This window comes from Pleurodeles waltl, chromosome 4_1, assembly GCF_031143425.1.
Source record: "Pleurodeles waltl isolate 20211129_DDA chromosome 4_1, aPleWal1.hap1.20221129, whole genome shotgun sequence".
Taxonomy (NCBI): Eukaryota; Metazoa; Chordata; class Amphibia; order Caudata; family Salamandridae; genus Pleurodeles; species Pleurodeles waltl.
This window is the reverse complement of record NC_090442.1, coordinates 813,765,432-813,786,569: the sequence shown is the minus strand read 5'-3', so window position 1 is coordinate 813,786,569 and position 21,138 is coordinate 813,765,432. Positions and strand designations below refer to the sequence as shown.

At 37.9% G+C, this 21,138-nt stretch overlaps 1 protein-coding gene across 9 annotated transcripts in view; it reads right to left on the bottom strand.

Moving 5' to 3' along the window:
* Window positions 1-13,927: 13,927 nt before the first annotated feature.
* KCNC2 (potassium voltage-gated channel subfamily C member 2) overlaps window positions 13,928-21,138 on the bottom strand; it is a 757,088-nt gene continuing 749,877 nt past the window's right edge. For 3 of the 9 annotated variants that reach the window (XM_069229551.1, XM_069229550.1, XM_069229552.1), the window contains exon 5: window positions 13,928-17,548. In XM_069229551.1, the coding sequence (XP_069085652.1) occupies window positions 17,412-17,548 (137 nt within the window). In that variant the 3' untranslated portion in view covers window positions 13,928-17,411. The remainder of the gene's footprint in view (window positions 17,549-21,138) is intronic. The other 6 variants (XM_069229556.1, XM_069229558.1, XM_069229553.1 and 3 more) reach the window with 4 other exon arrangements.

Here is a 21,138-nt window from a genome sequence, read left to right as displayed (position 1 = left end):
TTGATAAGTAAACTTACAAGGAGACACGTCTAGGCCAATGGACCTTTTGACCACGTTTGGAGACTTCCCAGAATGAGATCCGTTTAGCATTGCAATCAATATGTCAATAACTCTTTCAATATTCACAATAACTAATCATTAAGCTAATCAATGACATTCAATATATCTCAATACAGCGAACACACCATGACCTTTCAGCCATGAGTAACCACACAAACCTAGTTATGCGTTGGGATATTTATTCCCTATTAGTTACAATCTAATATCATATTTATTAGTTTCAACAACAACAAGCACATCAAAACCACTATAACTTGGCAATCAGAGCAAGACTTTATCAAAGCATAGATCATGAACATTAGATTGAAGCACGACCTTAACATGAATCAACTTTAGCAGAGTAGCATTAGTACATTATTCAACAAAGCAAGAATACAGTCATTTGTCTATTTGCATCCGATATTAGTGAATTCCTTAACTAACTTTAAATTAGCATCAGCATGTTGGGCTTCATGTAAAACAATTTGGCAAACACAAATTTAGAAAAACATCTAACTATGGCCTCTATCAAAAGAGCAGTTGGTACCTAAAAAGTAAAGGCAAACAGACAATTACAATTTTCATCAGATAGTTACCCCTCCAACGTATCAGCAATCAGCGTCAGATTTCTTCCTCAGGACATCAGTCGATTCGCCATCAGCAAAGATAGGACGGGACAAGTCTCAGTATGGCATAGTTAAGAATAGGTTCTTCCCTCATAAGGGTGAGAAGTCAGTATCAGGTAAGGATTCAAAAGCGGATGGTTAAGATTTCAGAACAGCAATGTCTCAAAGAATAATGGCAAAGTATAGCTTAAGGCAGAATGTCAGAATAACGGCAAAAGTGTCCCAATGATGGCTGATTTCTTCTCGGGTCATGCTGTTATAACAAAACTGTCGAACTAGTACTTAATTTCTCATTGGATCAATTTTGGTGCATCATTATCTCTGTCCAATAATTCTCCACGCACCTTACTAGAATTTTCCACAAAACACAGTTCTCATGCAGTCTATTGGCCCCTGTGATAGACGTCTTAATCGAGTGGAATGTCAGGTAAGAAAATTTACACTTTACGCTCAAGTCAGAAGTTCCATTGTCCTCTCCTAGTCCAGGCGGCCTTGCACCTGTTGCAAAATACACTGTTGCATTCTGCAAGAACGTCTCCTTGAGCAAGTCGGGTCCCATGAGAAAGAATTTACTACGGCTACACACACATATCTCTAGCTTCTGGAAAAGTACAGCTTCGTGTCCTTCAGGAAAGCAGCACATTGCATGTTAGAAAAACACAATTAATATGAGACCAGGCAGCTAGGCCCAGATCCTCGCTAACTAAGGCCTAGTGTTTAATTTAGCAAAACCCCTAATACTTAACTCTTAATGCTAATACAAAGTCATACATTAGTACACTGTTAATTCATCATTAATCAGTTTCATTAATCATCGTATACATTGGTGGCCACTCCCCGTGGGCACATTTCAAACGCCTACATTATCTTCTATGTTAACATGTTAACATATTTCTAGGCCGTTTCACTACACATTATATTGCAAGCTTTTCATGTTTAATATTAATTTTAAAGGTCACACTCCAACAACATCAGCTACATCAAATAGTGCAATGGCAGTAATTAATTAACTAGTAGTGCCTGTGCCAGGGATAAATCTGTGCTTCTGGGTAGAGGCTAAAATCTTTGCATATACTTTAGCATCAACATTAATTAAAGAAATGGCTTTATATGACCTCCTTTCCTCCGACAGCTTCTCTTTCTTTAAAAAACAATAATATTATTATGGTTCCTGGAGGCCGGTACAATACTAGAGACAACCAGCATAAATACAGGAGCAAATAATTCTACAAATATCTTATAAAATTCAACTGGTATAGTATTATCATCAACCGGTTGTTGACTAAATAGCCCTCTCTACTTCTAACAAAGTAATGTCTTCCTCAAAACATTGTATTTATGGTAAGCTCAGATGAGATATTCCTGCACTCTGGAGTTAATCTTCTGTCTTATTTTGCTGGGAGATGGAGGCAGAGCCACAAAGTTCACTATAAAGATCTCCAAACCGATCCAATATCCTTTTTAGGTCATAATGACCTTCCCATCCTTTGTTTCTAAAACACATGATGATAGTACAGTGACTCCTTTCAACCACCTTATATACCAGTACTCTCTCAATCGCCTCTCAATACTCACATAAAACACTCTACGAGACTTATGGGCCGCCACATTTTTCTCTATGTAAACACTATCCATACTAATGCGATATTTTACTAATGCACAGTAGAACAATTCCTCGTCTATATCTGTAGACAGGGTTGCTTGAGCATGATACTGCTCCACGTTCTGTAGTTCAGAATATGCCCATTGTCTTTTAAGTGGGCGCACTTGTTAACAGTGCTCCTATACAGGAGTACAGCAATATGTCTGTGAACTGTGCATGATATCAAGTCAGCTAAACCTTACTTTCGTATTCCATCAAACAGTCAGCACATCACATTACCAAATTCTTAAACCACACTTTGGTTTTTGTTTAACCATGTTCTAAATGTGCGGGGTCTGTTCTGATTTGAAAAGATAATTAAGCAAAATATTTTTTAAATTGTAAACATTATATTGTTGCTATGTACAAACATAAACATTGTGTAGGATGTTTCACTTTGTGCATTTTCAGTGTCAATATGTGCTTAATAATTACACTGCCGTTTTTTGTCAATGCCTTGGACCTTTTCACACTCACATAATTCCCTGTGCACTCCGGTTATCATACTAACACAAAGGAACATTTGCTAACTTGGAAATGAGGATTTTATGCAGTTTTATATTTTTCTCATGCACTTTTGTAAGGAGGCGTGAGATGGTAACTAGAGAGGTTAATCTGCTGTTTGGGTCGTCATCTACGAATATCTTGCTTTCCAGTGCCTAGCGAGGAAGGAAGGCAAATGGCATCCTTGATGTAGCCTTTGACAACATTTAAATGGCGAGGGCCAAGCTGAAGGCTAACCGTTAGATAGGGGCACTGTGATGCAGGGATCAACCATTCAAACACAATACATTTATGTATATAAAGTGCAAGTCCAAAACAATCTTCAATAAATGTAATCAAATAAAACTGTGTAAGTCTCTGAGTCATGGGTAAGTGTGAGAAAAATATTGATCTGGGTTTTTAGAGTGATTCCATTATCATAGGACAGATCCTACTATTGTCTAGGTTGACCTGGTGTAGTGGTAGGTGGGGAGGGAGAAAGGGTGATATACTAAAGGTTGTATAGTCCAGTTTAGAATATTAATACAGGAATCTTTGTGCCCTGAGAAAATAGATTAAGCTGTAGTTGCCAACTGAAAGATAGTATATAACCTATTGGCCAAAGATCTGTTGTTCCCTGTGGCTTGATGTCATGTCCCAAAGTCAATTCAATGATGCGATATCTGTTGCATTTTTGCAGTGCTCTTAAAAGAAGCACAATAGGAGGCAAAATGCACTGACAATCATACGTAGCTATCCCACCCTACTCACTAACAAGTCTGGAAAAGCCATGCATCACTTATTTCACAATTGTGACTGAAACTGGTCTCAGAGGCGCATGGATGAGGCATCAAAGTTCATGAGTGTTCGTACAGGGCAGATTTGGGCTTGCTTTCCCTGCAAAAGTCCTTGAGAAGGCCATCAACTGCCAACTTACAGAACACCTGGAAAACCACAATCTTCTGGACACTTTCCAATCCAGTTTCTGTGCCAACCACAGCCCTGAAACTGCCCTAATTTTGCTCTAATGTCAGATACAGATGACATCAAATCCCTCCTTGACCAAGGAAAAAAGTCTGCCCTGATCCTTCACGACCTCTCAGCATCATTTGACATAGTATCACACCACACCATGATCAAAAGGCAGCACAACATGGAATTCAACGAAACACCCTCAAATGGATTGCCTTCTTCCTCACAGGAAGAATCCTGAGACTCTGCCTCCCACCATTTTCTTCTGAACCTAAGAACAACATCTGCTGCATTTCTCAAGGTTCGTCCCTCAGCCCTACGCCATTCAATACCTACATGACTACCTTAGCCAACGTTGCAAGATTACATGGACTAAACATCATATCCTATGCCAATGATACCCAGCTCATCCTATAACTATCAGAAGACCTCTCCACCAAGCTGACAAACTTCTGCAGGTGCGTGACAAACATCGCTGACTGGATGAGAAACAACTGCCTGCAGCTCAACACAGACAAGCTGGTGATTTTCAGATACCCCTCCCCATGGAACAATGCCTGATGGCCCCCTGAACTAGGACCCTCACCGACTCCAACTGACCTTGCTCACAATCTCAGCATCATCCTGGACAGTAAGCTCACAATGAGGAAACAGATCAACGCAGTTTTATTTGCCAGTCTCCTCACCATCCACAAGATTTTAAAGTGGCTCCCCGTTGACACTAGATGCACGATCACATAGGCCCTGGTCACCAGCCGACAGGACTACAGAAATGCACTCTAGACAGGAATCACCACACATCTCCTCAAGATACTGCAGATGATTCAGAACACAGTGGCCAGATTCATCCTGGACCTCCCCAAGTGGACCCACATCACCCCCCACCTCAAGAAGCTCCACCAGCTCCCCATCCAGAAGAGATGCCAATTCACAATACTGAGCTTTTAAAGCCCTCCACAACCAAGGACTAGTGTACAGCAACCACCGACTCAACTTCCACCTTCCCTCCAGACATGCGCACTCCTCCTCCCTCTGCCTCGCCCACACCCCCCACATCTTCTGCAGAACTAGTGGAGGGCACTCTTTCTCCTACCTTGCAGCAAAGTCTTAGAACAACCTGCCAATTTACCGACGGACCTCACCATCTCTGCTGGAATTCAGAAAAAAACTCAAGACCTGGTTGTTCGACTGAGCCCATCAGTGGCACCTCAGCACCTGGATACCATCACACGGTGAATAGCACACTCTAAAAAGTCAGATTAACTGATTGCTAAAAATAATATTTGTTTGTTTTTTATAAGCTAATAAGAAAATGATTCACTGTAAAGATACAAAACAGAATCATGCTGGTATATAATAAGAATGTAAATGTAGAGACTAGAATCTGAAAATGGAATTTACAATGCAATTAGATTGGAAAAAGCATTACTCAGTTGATCAGTTTGAATATTCTCAACATTCTGTGACTTCATCAAGCACCGTGGTTGCCCCCTGTCCCAATTGGCATTTTGGAGTTGGCTCCACATTTGAAAGTGATGCCTGGTGCTACTACTGCCAGGGCCTCATGGAATTAGCATCATTCATTTTTGTCACATAATGGCAGGTAGGCAGCTCTGGTGTGCAGTTGTGGTTACCTTCATAGCAAGCTGACACTTTGTATGAAAGACTGTTGAGGAAAAAAAGACAAGGACAACATCTGCCTTTGGCATCCTAAACCCTTAGGTATTAACTAGAATTGGTAAAGCCACCTTCTGGCTGTGGCTGTCAATCTTTTGACTTTTGGTTGAATGGTTTTTGTATGAAGGCACACAAGCTGCCTAGTAGTAGTGTTGGGGATGCTTCCAGTCTCTCGAATATGCTAAGTTAGCATTGTCTAAAAGCCAAGATTGATATATTTTTGTACTCTAATAGCACACATGGCAAAAGTAGCCCCTGGCACTAAAGGGTACTACTTATTGTACATGAGCAGAATGCGATCCTTCACAGTCACGTAAGTCAATGGATGAACTGTGCTGCATATGTTCTCTATGCTTTATGCTGGGGTGGGCGGAAACAAAATGTGAATTACACTACAGCATATCATGGATGAAGAGGGCTGGCTGAAAGTCCCTTTAAATAAGTATGTACATTTTACATATTTTAATTAAAAACAAATTGTGTTGACTAAGGGCAGAACTTAAAAGGAGTAAGGTTAACATGCACAGGTCACGGTGCATAAGCAGAAAATATTAGTAAAAAATAACAAACATTTTGTGTGTCAAGAAAACTTTGTCAAGAAAACTTTACAATCATTTTGTCAAACATTACCACCGGGAAGGACATTAAAGGAAAATCCATAAGAAAAGACACCAAGAAGGGGTTTATGGTTATCTCTCTACAGCAAACTTACATTTTAAATAATAAAGTTGAAGCACAAAAGTAATTCACATTGCTGGAATGTGTGAGATGAAGTTTCTACAACCCAATGAATAGCATTCTTTCTTATGTAGTTTAACCCACATAATTAATTATCACTAAATGTAAAAAATACAGGTCCCTTTATGTGTATTGTAACAAAGATACACTTGTTCATGCTGACATTCTTTTTCACATCTTAAAAAAAATTAATAATGTTACAGTTGGAATAAGTCCATGGCCTAAATTTGAGAAGGAACATATGTGAACAGTTCCATATTTTTGTGTTTCTTATATGAAAAACATTAAGTAGTTATATATGAGTCTTTAAATTGCACAGGAGTGAAAAAAAGACATTGTAGCACATGTTTTAATGAAAGAACAGCGGCACACTGTTAAGTACAAAGATGGCACCACCTACACCAGGTCTACAGTACACTTTCCAGAGCGTCTTACTTTGTGACGCAAACACTTCGTAGCTTTCAAAAATTAAGAGATTTCTGAATCAATATCAAATGTAATCATTCAAGGACTTATGCTTGCATTGATGAACATTTTCTCTAAAGACATTCATGGTGTGATGTGGATACATTTCTTATTGTGTTTTATAATTACTGGTAAAGTCACCATCCACTCTGAAATGTAGCTACTACACACCAGGAGAAATAGGCCTTACAACAATGAATGGAAGGCGGGACGGCCAACTGTAAAAATGTGTAAGACTCTCTGTCTTGGAGCTCTCTGATGTGAACCCTAAATCCACTTTATTCTGCAGATATATTTGATTTACCTGGGCTACAACAACATCGGAAAAACCTGGGATGATGACTGAACCATCAGGTAGGGGAAAACTTGTCTAGGGGAGAGTGTAACTTGCTTGAAAATCGACCTCCCATGCACTGTGCCAACCAAAGATTGCTAATGCGATGCTACATTGAGTTTACACTCATCTAAACTTTGTTAGCAAATCAATGATACTGGCTTCAGAATTGAGGAGTTGGTCCCCGGGAGGTGAGGCAAGAGCCAGAAAATCACTGAAATATACTCTGCTAGAACACTGACCTCTCTGCTACCTGTAATAGAGTGGAACACCAAAGGAATCAGCACGGACAAGCAGGGAACAAGTGTAGTACAAAGGTTCTAAAGAATAATGCTGGCTTGACATTTGTAATGCCCTGACTGTGCTTCTTAAGATAAGAAATACCAACAGAAGTATCAGGAAAAGTGATTGGGGCATATTCTGAGGAATAAATGTATTGCTTCATACATTATCAAGGTTCCAATTGTATAATTTTTCACATGGATGGCAAGGAAAGGACAATACAAATACTAAAACTGTAGGAACCTCAACACCTCAGAAGAAATTTTTGTTATTTTCCCTTGCCCTCTGCTCACAAAAGCTAGGTGAGGACATTAGGTTATGCATAAACCTAAGATAGCGTAATAAGTTCATAGTAAAAGCCAATCATTTATTAAAGGAAATAATGTCACTCTTTTCTCCATAATCAATTTAGCATCAGTATACCAGTAGAGAAGACTACTTGATGGTAGTACGGCTCTGACAGCAGTTATTGCACAATATGGAATAAACAGATTTTCGCAAATGCCTATAGGCCTTGTCTTAGTGGCCTCCATTTTCCAGAGGCCGTAGAAAGGGTACTACCAAACATACAAGGAGTGAAAATATAGCAAGATGATGTGGTAGTCCTTCGCCAATAATCAAGCAGAACAAGATAGTAGGAGGAGACAAGTGCCGGCAAGATTACAAAGGAATGAGCTCATGCCAAAGGATAAGAAATGTAGGTTTAGTTAAAAGGAGTTGAACTCATTGCCATGTCGACTAATAGGGAAAGACATGAGACCCAAATGTGAATTTGTGAGCACAAGCAGGACTGTTGAAGCTCCTAGAACTGTTCACATTTCTGGAAATTAAGTTTTACAGCAAATTCATCTCTAACTTTGTGAGTAACACTCAGACCCTGAGATTTTTGCTAAAGAAGAAAGTAGATTAAAGTGTAGTTATGAATGTAAAAAGGAATTTAGAAGTGATGAAAGAGAAACTACAGAAAGACACAGGTTTAAAGTGTTGTGACCCAAGAGAAAAATATAGAGTAGTCACAGATGTTAGCGCAAACATGTAAGGTGTAGTAGTACTTCAAATAACCACAAATGAAGAAAGTTCAATCATTGTTACATCCAGTGGAATAAAAGAGGCAAATGTGAACTATTGCATGATTGAGAGAGAGGCCTTAGCTGTGTATTATGTGTTTAGGAGAGTAGAATGCTGTATTCAGGGACACAAATGTTTCACTAAAACTGATCACAAAGATTTGAGAGAGGTGTGCTTGAAGAAGGTCTTGATAAAATATCTAACCACATAAGAAAATGGGCTGTAGCTCTTCAAGAATATAACTTCCAAATAGAATATATGCCAGGAGCTAAGTATGAGAGTCCTGATTGCCTGTCAGGATAGCTAATGATAAAATTCTTAATTAAAGTGAGATGGAAGAAAGGGAGGTAGATAATGGGGTAAGAGTTTGTGCCATCACTTGGAGAATGGTACAGGAGGAGGAATGGAATAGGGAGGAAGAGAAGGGGGCCTGATTTAGACCTTGGCAGAGGGCAATACTTGGTCACAAATGTGACAAATATCCCTTCTGCCATGTTACGATCTCATTATATCCTATAGAGATTGTAATACGGCAGACTGGCTATCTTTTACATTTGTGACAGAGTATTCCATCCGCCGAGATCTAAATCAGCCCAAAGGCATCATTTTGCCAGACTTATTTAATAATATTATAGAGATATGGGGTGAAAAGAAGGTGTATTGAAGAGTACAAGATGGTCTGGTGGGAAAGAGAGGAAGATAATCAGCGGGCCCAGGCATGTTACACCTCCCAATTTAAGATATAATTGCTAAAGTTAGCTTACAAAGGTCACATTGGTATTAGCAAAACTCAGAAGAGCATTTGTCAAGATTAGTGTTGACCTAGAATAGCTGCACAGGCAGAATGCATAGTGAGAGAGTTAATTTAATGTAGTGTGAATGTCAAAATTTGTACAGAGATGATCCAACCCAGGATCCAGATGATGTTTCTGGATAACACTCGTAAGAAATTGCCCTTCACATAGTTGGTTCAATATAAGAAGTCTATGAAGGTCAGTATTCCTGCCTTTGATATTTAGTTCAAAATTGCCACAGGTAAAATAGTTGACAATATTTAAACAAGTAATCTTATTATATTCTTAAATAAAGTACTTCATAGGGAAAGATTTCCCAATACCATATTAGTGTGTAAGTGACCTCTGGTGGTATGATTCTTTAGGGTGACATGGCAATTAGGCTTAAGAGATGTGCACTTTATTATCTCAAAATTAATCAATGTAAGAGAGATTGTAAAACTTATCAAGAAAGTACTAAAAATGTCAAGATGAAGTAAAAAGAGCTGAAGCGATGAGGTGTTAAATAAGATATTGAAGTACAGTCTCAGGGGAAGGACACCATTTGAGGTGTTAAAATAGAAAGCTGAGCTCAATGGTTAGCCCAGCATTGATAAATTATAATAAAAAGGTAGAAGGTACTTCATCCAGAGGATCTTGCAGAGTAAAAGGAAGGAAATAAGCAAGAGACAGGAAAACATGTTAAGTCTACCATGACAAATGTAGGTGACTGGGTGAGAATAAATAATATTGAAAGTACAAGAGTGGATCAAAATTCACAGTCAAGATAATAAGAAAGTATACTAATGAAGTCAAAATGTAGGACAATTGTATAAGGAATCTCAACAGAGAGGTAAGAATAGCACCAGAGGGTGAAACAAAGGGACAGCAGTAGAGAAAGGGAAAGCCAACTGAAAGGGAAATGTCAAGCAAGAAAGGATGAGAATGAATGGAAAATAGTTGACACAAGAGGGTATATAGATAAATAGCTATATAAAAATAATAGAAAAGGGAAGTGTCTCACACTAGAATATTTAAAAGGCTAGGTGGAATAGCATAATCCTTTTAAACCATGTATATAGTTGGTAATAGTTTGTTTTCTACAAGGCAGGATGTACTACAATCATGCCCTGTTTGTTCTTTCTTCTACCTAGAACTTTAGACCTCTTCTGTAGAGAGGGAGATTTATGGTAACTGAATTTGTAAATGATAGATTGGTAACATTAAATTCAGGTTTGACAGATTAGAGGTTGCCAGGCACCTGAATACGGAGATGGAGATGTAATTCTACAAAATGCAAAGAAAGGCTAGTCACTATGCACTTGAAAATGACAAGGGCTTGATATTTCCAGATTACACCATAACTGTGCAACACCACCAATCCTCCTACCTAACACTAAAATGCAAATTATGAGATCTGGGACTAGGATACATGCTTCTATTACCAACAAAGCTGTAAATAGTGGAACAGTCTCACTTGTTAACAGATCCTAAGGAGGCGTTGGACTGAGTGGAAGAATTTGAAGATGGAGGGAAAGATCAATCCTCTATATTTGCTTAACAGTCCAAAGGAAGGAGGAACACATGCTCTTGTCAATCCATCTCAAGAAAAGCCCCAACCAGGGAAGAGCGGTACAGATCCAGAGAAAGAATTGACAAACTATTCAATTCAAACTGGGAAGGAATATATGGATATTGAATCAGACTGAGAGCTCCTTTTAGAAGATGACAAAGACTTGCCCAATTTCGCACTCAGGTCTGTAGGCGAGCTGCCATAAAATCTCTCAGGTTCACAACATAGTTGAAATTTGAGACACCAGAACTACCTCACATTTGAGCTAACTCCAGCTCTCATCAAACACATTGTATAATCTACTTTTCTGAGGTCAGTAAGGTGGGATAAGAGAGAGATATGTGAGAAACTCACCACTTCTGCTCCAATTCCCACACAAGGACGATATGAGTTTGAAGTATGGTTTGATTATTTTTCTTGGAAATTATCTCACTCTTCATTTTGGGTTCATTTCAGAATGAGTCAAGGTGTGTCTGTTGGTGATCTTTATTTGGTACCTCTACTATCTTATGCCATTAAAGGTTTAAATAGCAAAGGTTCACAATGTCAGTGCCAATTTCTATATGGGTCAAGGTGGGAGAACATTTCCAGTATGTCAGGGATATTTCTTCCTTGCTCTTCTAAAAAAAACTCCTGTTTTGGAAGTTTGTTTTTGAAAAAAGAAATTGCTGTACAGGTTTATTGAACATTGTGCCTACACAGAAACACTTTTGAGCCTTCAATAATGCCACCATGGTGGCAAATTATCTGGTTTAATTGCTTTGTCAGCATATATATATTGTAAGAAAAGAACTCCTAAGATTTGTTTGTATTACAATGGAACGCCTGCCAAATCAATTGATTCACTGAGTTCCTTAGTTAGAGGACAGCAGACTTAATGATTATTAAGAGTTAATGTTTGATGATATTCATTATTATTTGCCTATACATATCATTTTACAACCTTGTAGATGCTGCTGTCAGATAAACTAGGATTTATCTTAGTATATATTATGCAAAAAATGTGCAAGCCCAGTTATGTAGCCAGTAGTCAGACTTCTTTATGAATATTCAACAGCATTGTTGGATATGCTGAGAAACAAGACAAATTTGTGTAAAACATTGAATGGAAAGCAATTTATGTAATTATCTAATTCTTTAATGGGAGCTTAGAGATAATTTGTGATACATGTTGAAAAGGTTACTCTTTTCAGCCAAATACAAGTAACTGTTTGCATTACGAAGGGCTTAAATGGTGGAACTAATCTTTAGTGGACGTTTTGACACTCACACACTGATTTACAGAAATGTGCAACTTCATCAGCCTTAGGAGTATTCTTTGTGTTGCTGAGATCGAAAAATACAGTTTTAGCAATTCACATTATTTTGATTAGTAGTATATATGTCTCACATTTGAACACTGCCTGACTGATTCCCCTCTGTATGCAGACAGAGAAGTTTGCAAACTCTGCACACAGCTTAAGGAAAAAACATGTCCATTTAGATGAGATGAAGAGAGAATCTGAGTGGCTGTATGGAAACATGATACCCACTGCTTTGCATCCACTGTTTACAATTACTAGCTGCCATTACATCGCATCATTTGACAGGTGACAGACAGTGCTTCATTTGTAAAAATATAAATGTAAGGGCCCAAGGAATTTCACTGCAGCCAGCATCACCCATGCCTCCTGCATGCTGCCGAATGGCAGTGCCAGAATTACTACTCACCATCACAGTCAAACAAGTGTGACATTTTGCACTGCAAAAAGGTAACCTAAAATTGCATGAATGGTCTGGAAGTGCAAGTTTTTAGTACATTGAAGTGCTAAACACACAAGCTGGGCTCAGAAAATAGACTGACAACACCACCATGCGGTACATTCTCCTAAACAAGTGCCATTGTTTATAAATCAGTGCAGGTGCCTAGCACTGGCAAACTCCAGCACAAATTAATCACTGGACATTGGAGTGGAACTTGCACTGCTTGAGGCTCCAGGGTGACGCTAGTGGCTCCCAAGGGATACACTCATGGAGGGAACACTTCAGCTTTTACCAGTGGACCTGTTTTAACTTTCACGGTTTCTCAATTCATGAAACTGGCAAACAGTGAAAATATTTTGCAAAGGTGAGGACTGTTTAACTTTACAAAATCACACAGTACTACACAGTACACATTGATGTGGCACACTTTTCCTACTCACCTGCTATCAACACTTTCTCCCCTTCCACCATTCTTCCTATACAAATATTCTTTGGACACACACCTTTGAGCATTTGGAATTTTGCTTTATAGACTTACCATTCCTTCAGTTTAATCAGGTAATTTCAAATGTGTTGCCTTATCAGAACTCTAGCGAATTTCAAGCGAGGGATACCTAAACCATTTAAAACCTATAATGAGTGCAATTTGGTTGCCATAAAAATGTATGATGGGAATTTACTCAATTTGAAACAAAGGAAATTGTTATTTGATAGGTAGATATCTTAATGGTAGTTGGCATGGAGAATTAAATACAACTGGCTCTCTTTTGACCCTTGGAGCCAAATCATACTCTGGTTTTTAGCCAGTGGAGTATGACATTAAAGTCTAGCCTGCAGAACAGTCAGTCAATGCATCTATGAGAGATCTAATCTTAAAAGGAAAACTAGAAGGAGCACCTGGATGATGATAATGGAGACACATTTAAGCATAAGTTACATTAACAAAATATTTTTAGGTATACTTTTGGATCATATATTACTAACATTTTGGGAATATTTTATATGACTCTTTAAAGTTTAATCAACAAGTAGTCCAAAAACATGTTGTCCAAATAATGACAAGGTAAAGACCTCAACATCTTAGCGAGGAGTTATTGTTAGAAGCTAATATTTCTCAGTAGAGCAATTCATTCAAAGATCTCCGAAAGAGCAATGTGTAAATTTGTAATTCAATAGATTATCGTAAAGTCATTCCAACTTTACCTAGTTTCCTGACTGGCGGTGATTGGATAATTGCTAATGTTGATATATCAGGTATAAGGTAAGTGAAGGTCAGTCCAGATTTGTGATCGTAGGTGTTGGACACACCACTTACATTTCCAAGTCACTGACAAAGACTGGGTCTCTGGAATCCAGCTGCATGTAGTAAATCAAGATCATTTGTTTTACAGTTCCACATAAAAAGAAGCAAACAATTACATAAATACAAAAACTATCAAAAAATCAATACCTTGTCATCAACTAAAAGCAGCGAAGACCCAGTTAAGAGAAATAATTACATGAGACAGGCTTCAGTTATGTGACAGTTTCCTCTCCGGTCCTTTTGCTCTTTATTCACCTCTGAAGTTGGTTACAAAGTCATTGATATCCACCAGAAATGTGCATGCACCTTGACATTGTCACAACGGGGCCACAATACAATGTTTTACAAGTGGAATACTGTAGGTCCCTACATTCATGGTACCAGGGTGACAAACATATTCTCAAGGACAGCCCATTGAACAAGATGGAAACAACGTTATTCCATTGTATGATCTACGATGTAATATAGATATAGACATGTAACAGACTAGAATTATTTACCACATCATTCACATTTTCATTGATCAAAAGATACCTCTTTTGTGCAAAATGTACATTTTGTAGGATATAGTTTTAATACGCATTGTATATTTATTATGTTGGATGTTCCTCCTGCCTTAAGGTAAATAAAATTTAAAAATCAAATGCATTTAAAGCCAGAGGTTTGTTTGTGAGAACTGTCATAGTTCGAAGCAACAGTGATAAAAAGAGAACCTTGCCTTTGATTGAATCATGTGGCATTTCTCTGTGGTCACATTTCTCTTGTCACAGTATACCGCAAGTAATACAGGTCTTTTTCACATTTATCACTGAACATCATTTAAATAAGTTAGGAAAGTAAATCAATAAAGCAATGATGTGCAAATAAATAATCACAACTAATTTTCTTGAATTAAAACTGTTGCAAATGGAAGGCAGACACAGGCAATGTTTTACTAGATGCAAGTCAGACTTCACAGACACAGTCATGATACAGGTGGTAGGTGCCTTAGTGTAACCTTATGGCACAATGTTTTGCTGAGACCACAAGGACTACAGAGATGTGGACCTTTAATACAGACTCTCAGGGACGAAGGCTTATAAGTCCGGCTTTGCTTGGCATTGATGGCATACATTGATGATCCACGCACACATTTATTTACATTTGGCTCATTGAAAAAGGGCAATGCCCCTTATCTTGGTCATTTTAGTCTCCAATTTTTACAGCAGCTTCATCTTCATAACATATATCTTGGGACTTTCCAAATCAAGGTATGTTTAAATAGGTGGTCCCAGTCACTGACAGCAGCTCATTTCCAATTCTTTAAGTCCTTGGTATGGCTAAATTCCATTGTCCCTTTTTCAGCAGTCATAAATCCATGATAAATTCTGCGTAACACTGTAGTCACTAATAGCAGCACCAAATGTTATATGAGTTCCATTGCAAAGAGCCTTTTGTAATTCGATTTCACTAATGGAGATGTTAATAAAAAATGTATCAATGTACATTTCAAAAAATCTTAAATACATTTTTTGTTAGTTCATTGACGTAGAAGAATATGGCATGCAGGACTCAAAAATATATATTTATAAATATATATTTATATGCAGTAAAGGGCACATTAATAGATTGATTGTACTTATACAACTTAACACAGGAACCTAAATCAATTCTGAGTATTTATGCGCAACATAGTGCTTTAGAGTGATCTAACGCTGAACCATAGGTTCAAAGCCTAGGCTTACAGATATTCCTCCAATTAACAACATTTGTAATATTTATGGGTAACCCATAATCAAGTCTCTTGGGAGTTTGTCACCTGTGTTAAGATATTACCAGCCTTAATTTTGAAGCCAGCTCCCAGTAGTGCAAGTGTATTGCTAATATCTGATGCACATTAATATCAATACATTATTTTCATTAAATTTTGGGTCTATTTTTTCAATAATACAATAGTATCTTATACTGAAAGAGCCTTCTGGTGACAAAGGTTCTAATTTACTGTGACATTTTGCTGAGTCTATGATTATTAAAAAGTTGAATCATTCAATAAACTAAGTGAGGTAATGAGTGGAAGCAATCTCCAAGTTCAACCACATATAAACTTGTGTGAAAGCAGACATGCCTATTTATGGTCACTCTTAAATCCTAAAACAATTATGCAGCCAAATATTAAGAATGCAGAATTGTTCACCTGTGTTTTAATTTATAGTGTATGTCAAAACCTAATAGTAACAGAAAATACTAAACAATACTTTTTGATCACACTGCATTACTTGACACAATACAATTTTTTAAAGAATCAAGCTCTTCTGGTACTGTAAACATAATATGATGGGCCAACAATCACTTAAGCCACTTCATTAAAAATAGTATAGAGGAGGCACATTAGGTAGTTTAGAGGAAAAAACAGATGTTTTAAACATCAGTCTTGTAAAATCCATTGAGAAAGGAAGTATATGATAGCAGATAATGATTCATATGAAATGCTGGCAAATGCTTGATGATACATAATGAGGATAGATAATGAAGAAAGATGTACACATTTACTAGATAGGAAAACAAAAACCACATAAGGGACATAAACATAAGAAATGTTACTTCAATAAGGTGTGACACTAGAAGATCAGATGGTAAAGGCAGGTGAATAAAACTTCTGTCATATGACCCATTAGTCCTTAATGTTCATACAAAAAGCATGGATCTCCTGCTACATTAAGCCTTGAACATATTCAGAACAAATGGTGTTGATATATGACTACAGTACCCAGCAGCACTTGTGAATTTTAAAGTGCAAGCCTGGAAGGCATTTACCTTGTTTCTCATGTTTTGTGCCTTCACCAAGCCATTAAGACAGAGATCTGACTTCTGCTTGCGTGTAACCAGTAATGACAACCTCTTTGCAGTTATCTGTGTGCAAACAACCGGAGACATTCAGAACTGAAATACAGCATCCTAATACAGAAGTAAATCGAGAAATCAAACAGTTAAAATAGGAAACAAGTGGAGAGAAAGGGGGAAACAAACAAAGAAAAGCAAATCTTCATACAAAACAATTTGTCAGTGATGATCATTTTAGCCAGGGAGCACAATACAATAACAAGAATGCTGGGCCACCACAAGGTCTGGGTGACCTGCAACATTGCTTTCAGATGATGTAGAGACAGCTTGGCACATGCAAATACTCTGCTACACAATGAAGAATCAAGACAGCTTTCTAGACATCTTCAGAATGGATTGGAAAGCCACAAGAAAATGGATGTCCACAGATGTGATTATCATTTGGAAGCACATTTTTTTGAATACATCTCCCTGAAAATGTACATGATTGTTCAACATACTGGCCATTCATATCCACTATGTGTCCTTTTATTGCCAGAGTAAAGCAGGACATTTGGTAGATAAATGGAAAAGCAATATGTTACAGTAGATACTTTTAAAAACAAGATAAAGTAAGTAATTTCTAACAAAATGGAATTCATTTGTATTTACAGTTGGATCATGACTATATATCTATACATATCTAGATGGATAGATAGATAGATAGATAGATAGATAGATAGATAGATAGATAGATAGATAGATAGATAGATAGATAGATAGATAGATTGGCATGCTACCGGACCCTAAAGTTAATGCTACATTTAACTAGTTCCATCATGTGGTGAAGGATATTTTATATTAATTGATGATTGCCGATTGATGCAGTCTGATTTATAAGATAGATGGGATGGGAGATCGAGAGCGTCTTAGAGGACATGGTGAGCTGTAGGGTGATGTTACTGGAGACAGTCTCAGAGTATTGCCTGCCAGGCCAGCTATGTTGTTTAAGCTTCTGGATTTTTCATAGCCTTTTACAAAAGAATGCACAGAGATCAGTTGAATTTAGCCACAAAAGAAAGACACAGATAAACAATACAATGCAGTGCAATAAATGTGGTACAGCACAGTCACTTTGAAGAGTATTCATCACTGTGAAGAATGGAATACAAAAGCTATTTGCAACTGTCAATTATGCATGATTATGATTGCAACTGTCTATTATGATCATCTCAGAATCACTCTAGTTTACAGTTATCAGAAAATAAATCACCCTAAATTATCATATTTATAAATCCTTTTTTAGCTATTTCACTCTGATTTATCCCATCCATCCAAATTAGCCGAAGGTGCAATGCTGAATTACTATAACCTGTAAAACACAAGTCCTTATCTGAGCAAACTCTTCTGAATAATATAATGCACAAACTTTCTAGACAATTAGGATAAACGGAAGCTTAGCATGCAAGAGGTTTAGTTCGAGATACACCAGAGACATTCCAACTAACTTATGACAACTAAATCATGTTTGTTTTATTGGCACAACACCTTATTAACATCTACATTATAGAATAATAAAATTGTGCCAAATTGTTAAGGAAATATTAAAATAGTCATGTTATTAAAAAGCAAATAATGAAGCATAAAACAGAACATGGCTAACTAAAACAGGACATATGAGTTCAGTGTTTGAAAAAGTCAAAGAAACTCAGTAGATTTACACAGATATAATAAAGTTTGTCTATTAACCAACTTTTACATTGTACCCTTGATGCTATTCCTGATTGTGCTGTGAAAACCAGGAGACTGTGACAGAAGGAATAGTTCACTGCTGATGATACAGGTTAGCCCTCTCCAAACTGAATGGTGATTATGTAAAATGGTCTAAATTATTAAGGAGTATTAACAGGGGTTTTTAAAAGACAAACAAATAATTGGAATGGTTGAAACAGAGTGGCATATGTTTTTCAATGATGCTGTTAAGCATAAAAGAGAAACATATCCATATAGTTATAAGCTAAACACATACTTTTAACAGGAAATTCTGCTTAAGTGTGATCTTACACATTAATAATAACATGGAAGCAAATATAGGAAGTAAAGGAGAAAGGTGATATGGATGGTGGAGCTGAGAGGTAATGACATCTTAGTATTACTTCAAAATATGAAATTGGTATAGGACCAAAAAGAACTATTGATTTTTTAGTCAGTTGACTGCTTTCCTTATAGTAAATGCCAATCCTTTAATCATTGTGTGGTTCCGAAGCAACAAAGTAATTTTTGAGTACTTTTTACACATACTCCAAATACAGTACTCCTTTCCTCTGGAGTCTATAATTGTATTGTCTAATTGTTTAAACTACATTGTGATCATTGCACTCCTCTAAAGTGAAGTAAGGGTGGGTAAACGTATTAAACATGGGCTACTCTTGACTACACAACTAATTTTTTCAGCTGTGTTAGGAGCATCATGAACTTCCCAGCACTGATGACATTTTTTCAAAAAGTGGGTGAACATATGCTAAGCATATGGCCTCGAAGGGCACAAATCTTTTATTATGAAAATGTACCCACTGAAATGTACCTGCTAAAAGCAATTTGAGTGAAGTTGTCTGACAGAACAAGGAAAAGTTGGGTGATGTACAAAGACATTGGTAGTCATTACGGGTCTGGTGATCCTGGGACTGCCAGACTTGCGATGAAGGTCGGACTGCCATGCAAGCAGCGGTCTGACTTCCATATAATGACTATGGTGGAGCTCCCACGGTCTGACCGCCAGCATGGCCAGGTTGCTGCCAGTCAACAGTTAAGAGCCAGCGTCAATGTTAGGCCCTGTTCCCCACTTGGCCGGCGGGCAGAAATGTTGTTTCCACCCACCGGCCCAGCGAGAAACTCTTACTTTCTTAACAGGGCCGGCGGGTGGAAGACCAGCATGGAGGTCTTTTATGCAAATGAGTTTGGTGGGCAGACTTCACCACACGCCAAACTCATAATGAGGGCCATTGTGTCATTCTCATAGCTTTACTTGCAAGGATATAATTTAGCAATTTCTTAAGCGAATACTTGTGCTCAAAAGAACACCACAAACCTCAGTATGTGAGTGGAATTAGGAATTTATTGCTCTACCAATGTCAGAAAAACCTGAAATGCAGTTGGATTTGAGAGCTAACTTAAAGTTTTAATATTCCTTATAGACCTCAAATCCGTAAATGAAGAGATCTATCATATTGCAGTGCCTCTATTAATTTCTACCTCTTCACAATTTACAGCACTGAGAATGTGAAAAAGTCACTAGTCACAAAGAGAAGTAAGGGCAAAAATGCCTAATGCACTGATCCCAAGCTTCCACATCTTAGCTACTAATGGAGAAAGAAGACTCAAATACTCTATGAGGTTCAATTGGCTCTCCTTTTCATGGGGCATCCCGAAAACAAAATGTAAAACAGACAGATAAGTATAAACTGAATAGCCACACAGATGTAATTCTATCAAATAAAATCATTTGTATACATTTAGGTGATGAACAAGTAACAATGCTTCCCTGTTATTCAGGACACTAAATAGGCTACGCTATCCATCAGAAAGTTAGCATCAGTAACTTGGAATCAACAGTTATTCTAGGGACCCATGATATTTGATAGAGTATGAAGTTATTAAAAAATAAATGGATCCAAAATGGCTGAAGGCCTGTGGAGACTTCCCTTTGTATTGCAGAGTTCTGGACAACAAAAAAGAGTAACCCTCACACTTAGAAACTGTCTGGAACAAGCAGGCACAATGTTAGGCATGTGCAGAATGTTAGAACCGTTTATCAATGTGACACTTTGGGGCATATTTCTAAGCCCCTAGTGCCACCTTGCACCACATTAGCGTCATTTTTTTACGCTAATATGGCCAACGAGGCCAAAATCTAAGCACCTTATTGACAAAGTGCGCAATGCATGCATTACGCCTCTTTGTATCCCTTTGTGCTACATCATGCCTGCACCAGGCATAATGTATGCAAAGGGGGCATTCCCCCAATTGGGGGGGGGGGAATGACGCAAGGAAATCTGAGAGATCTCCTTGCGCCATTTTGTTTACACTTTTAATGCCTGCTCTGAGCACAGTTGCCCCCTACCCAACGCCAGGATGCGCCACATTTTAAATACTCCTTGCAGCACCACTTTCCATAAAGGGCTGAATCTAGCCAAGGGGTCCAGGAAGCTGAATTTCCAGATAGCCCTCTGTGTCTGGGAGGAGGTCTGCCTGGAGCAAGCAGACAATTTTTCATTTAATTGCTGTTTGATTACTGCAGCAATATTGTACACATTGTCTCTATGTTAAGCCTACCTGCTGTGTGCCAAGCTTCTAGCGGGTTAAGCACAGGTTTATTTATTGACTTTTGTGGTTCACCCTGAAAAGGATTATGATTATTATTTGAGGTGGGTGTCTCATTCCCCTTCAACTCCTACTCAAATCTCTTACAAATTCTGGACACTAATAGACAAAAGGAAACACACATTGTTTTGCACTGGCTCACATCCACAATAGATGAAACTATTCAGCCCATCAGTAAAATAAAACATGTCTCCAGCACATGTCCTAATGTCTAGAGTTGGCAGGTATGCTGGAGAAGCCA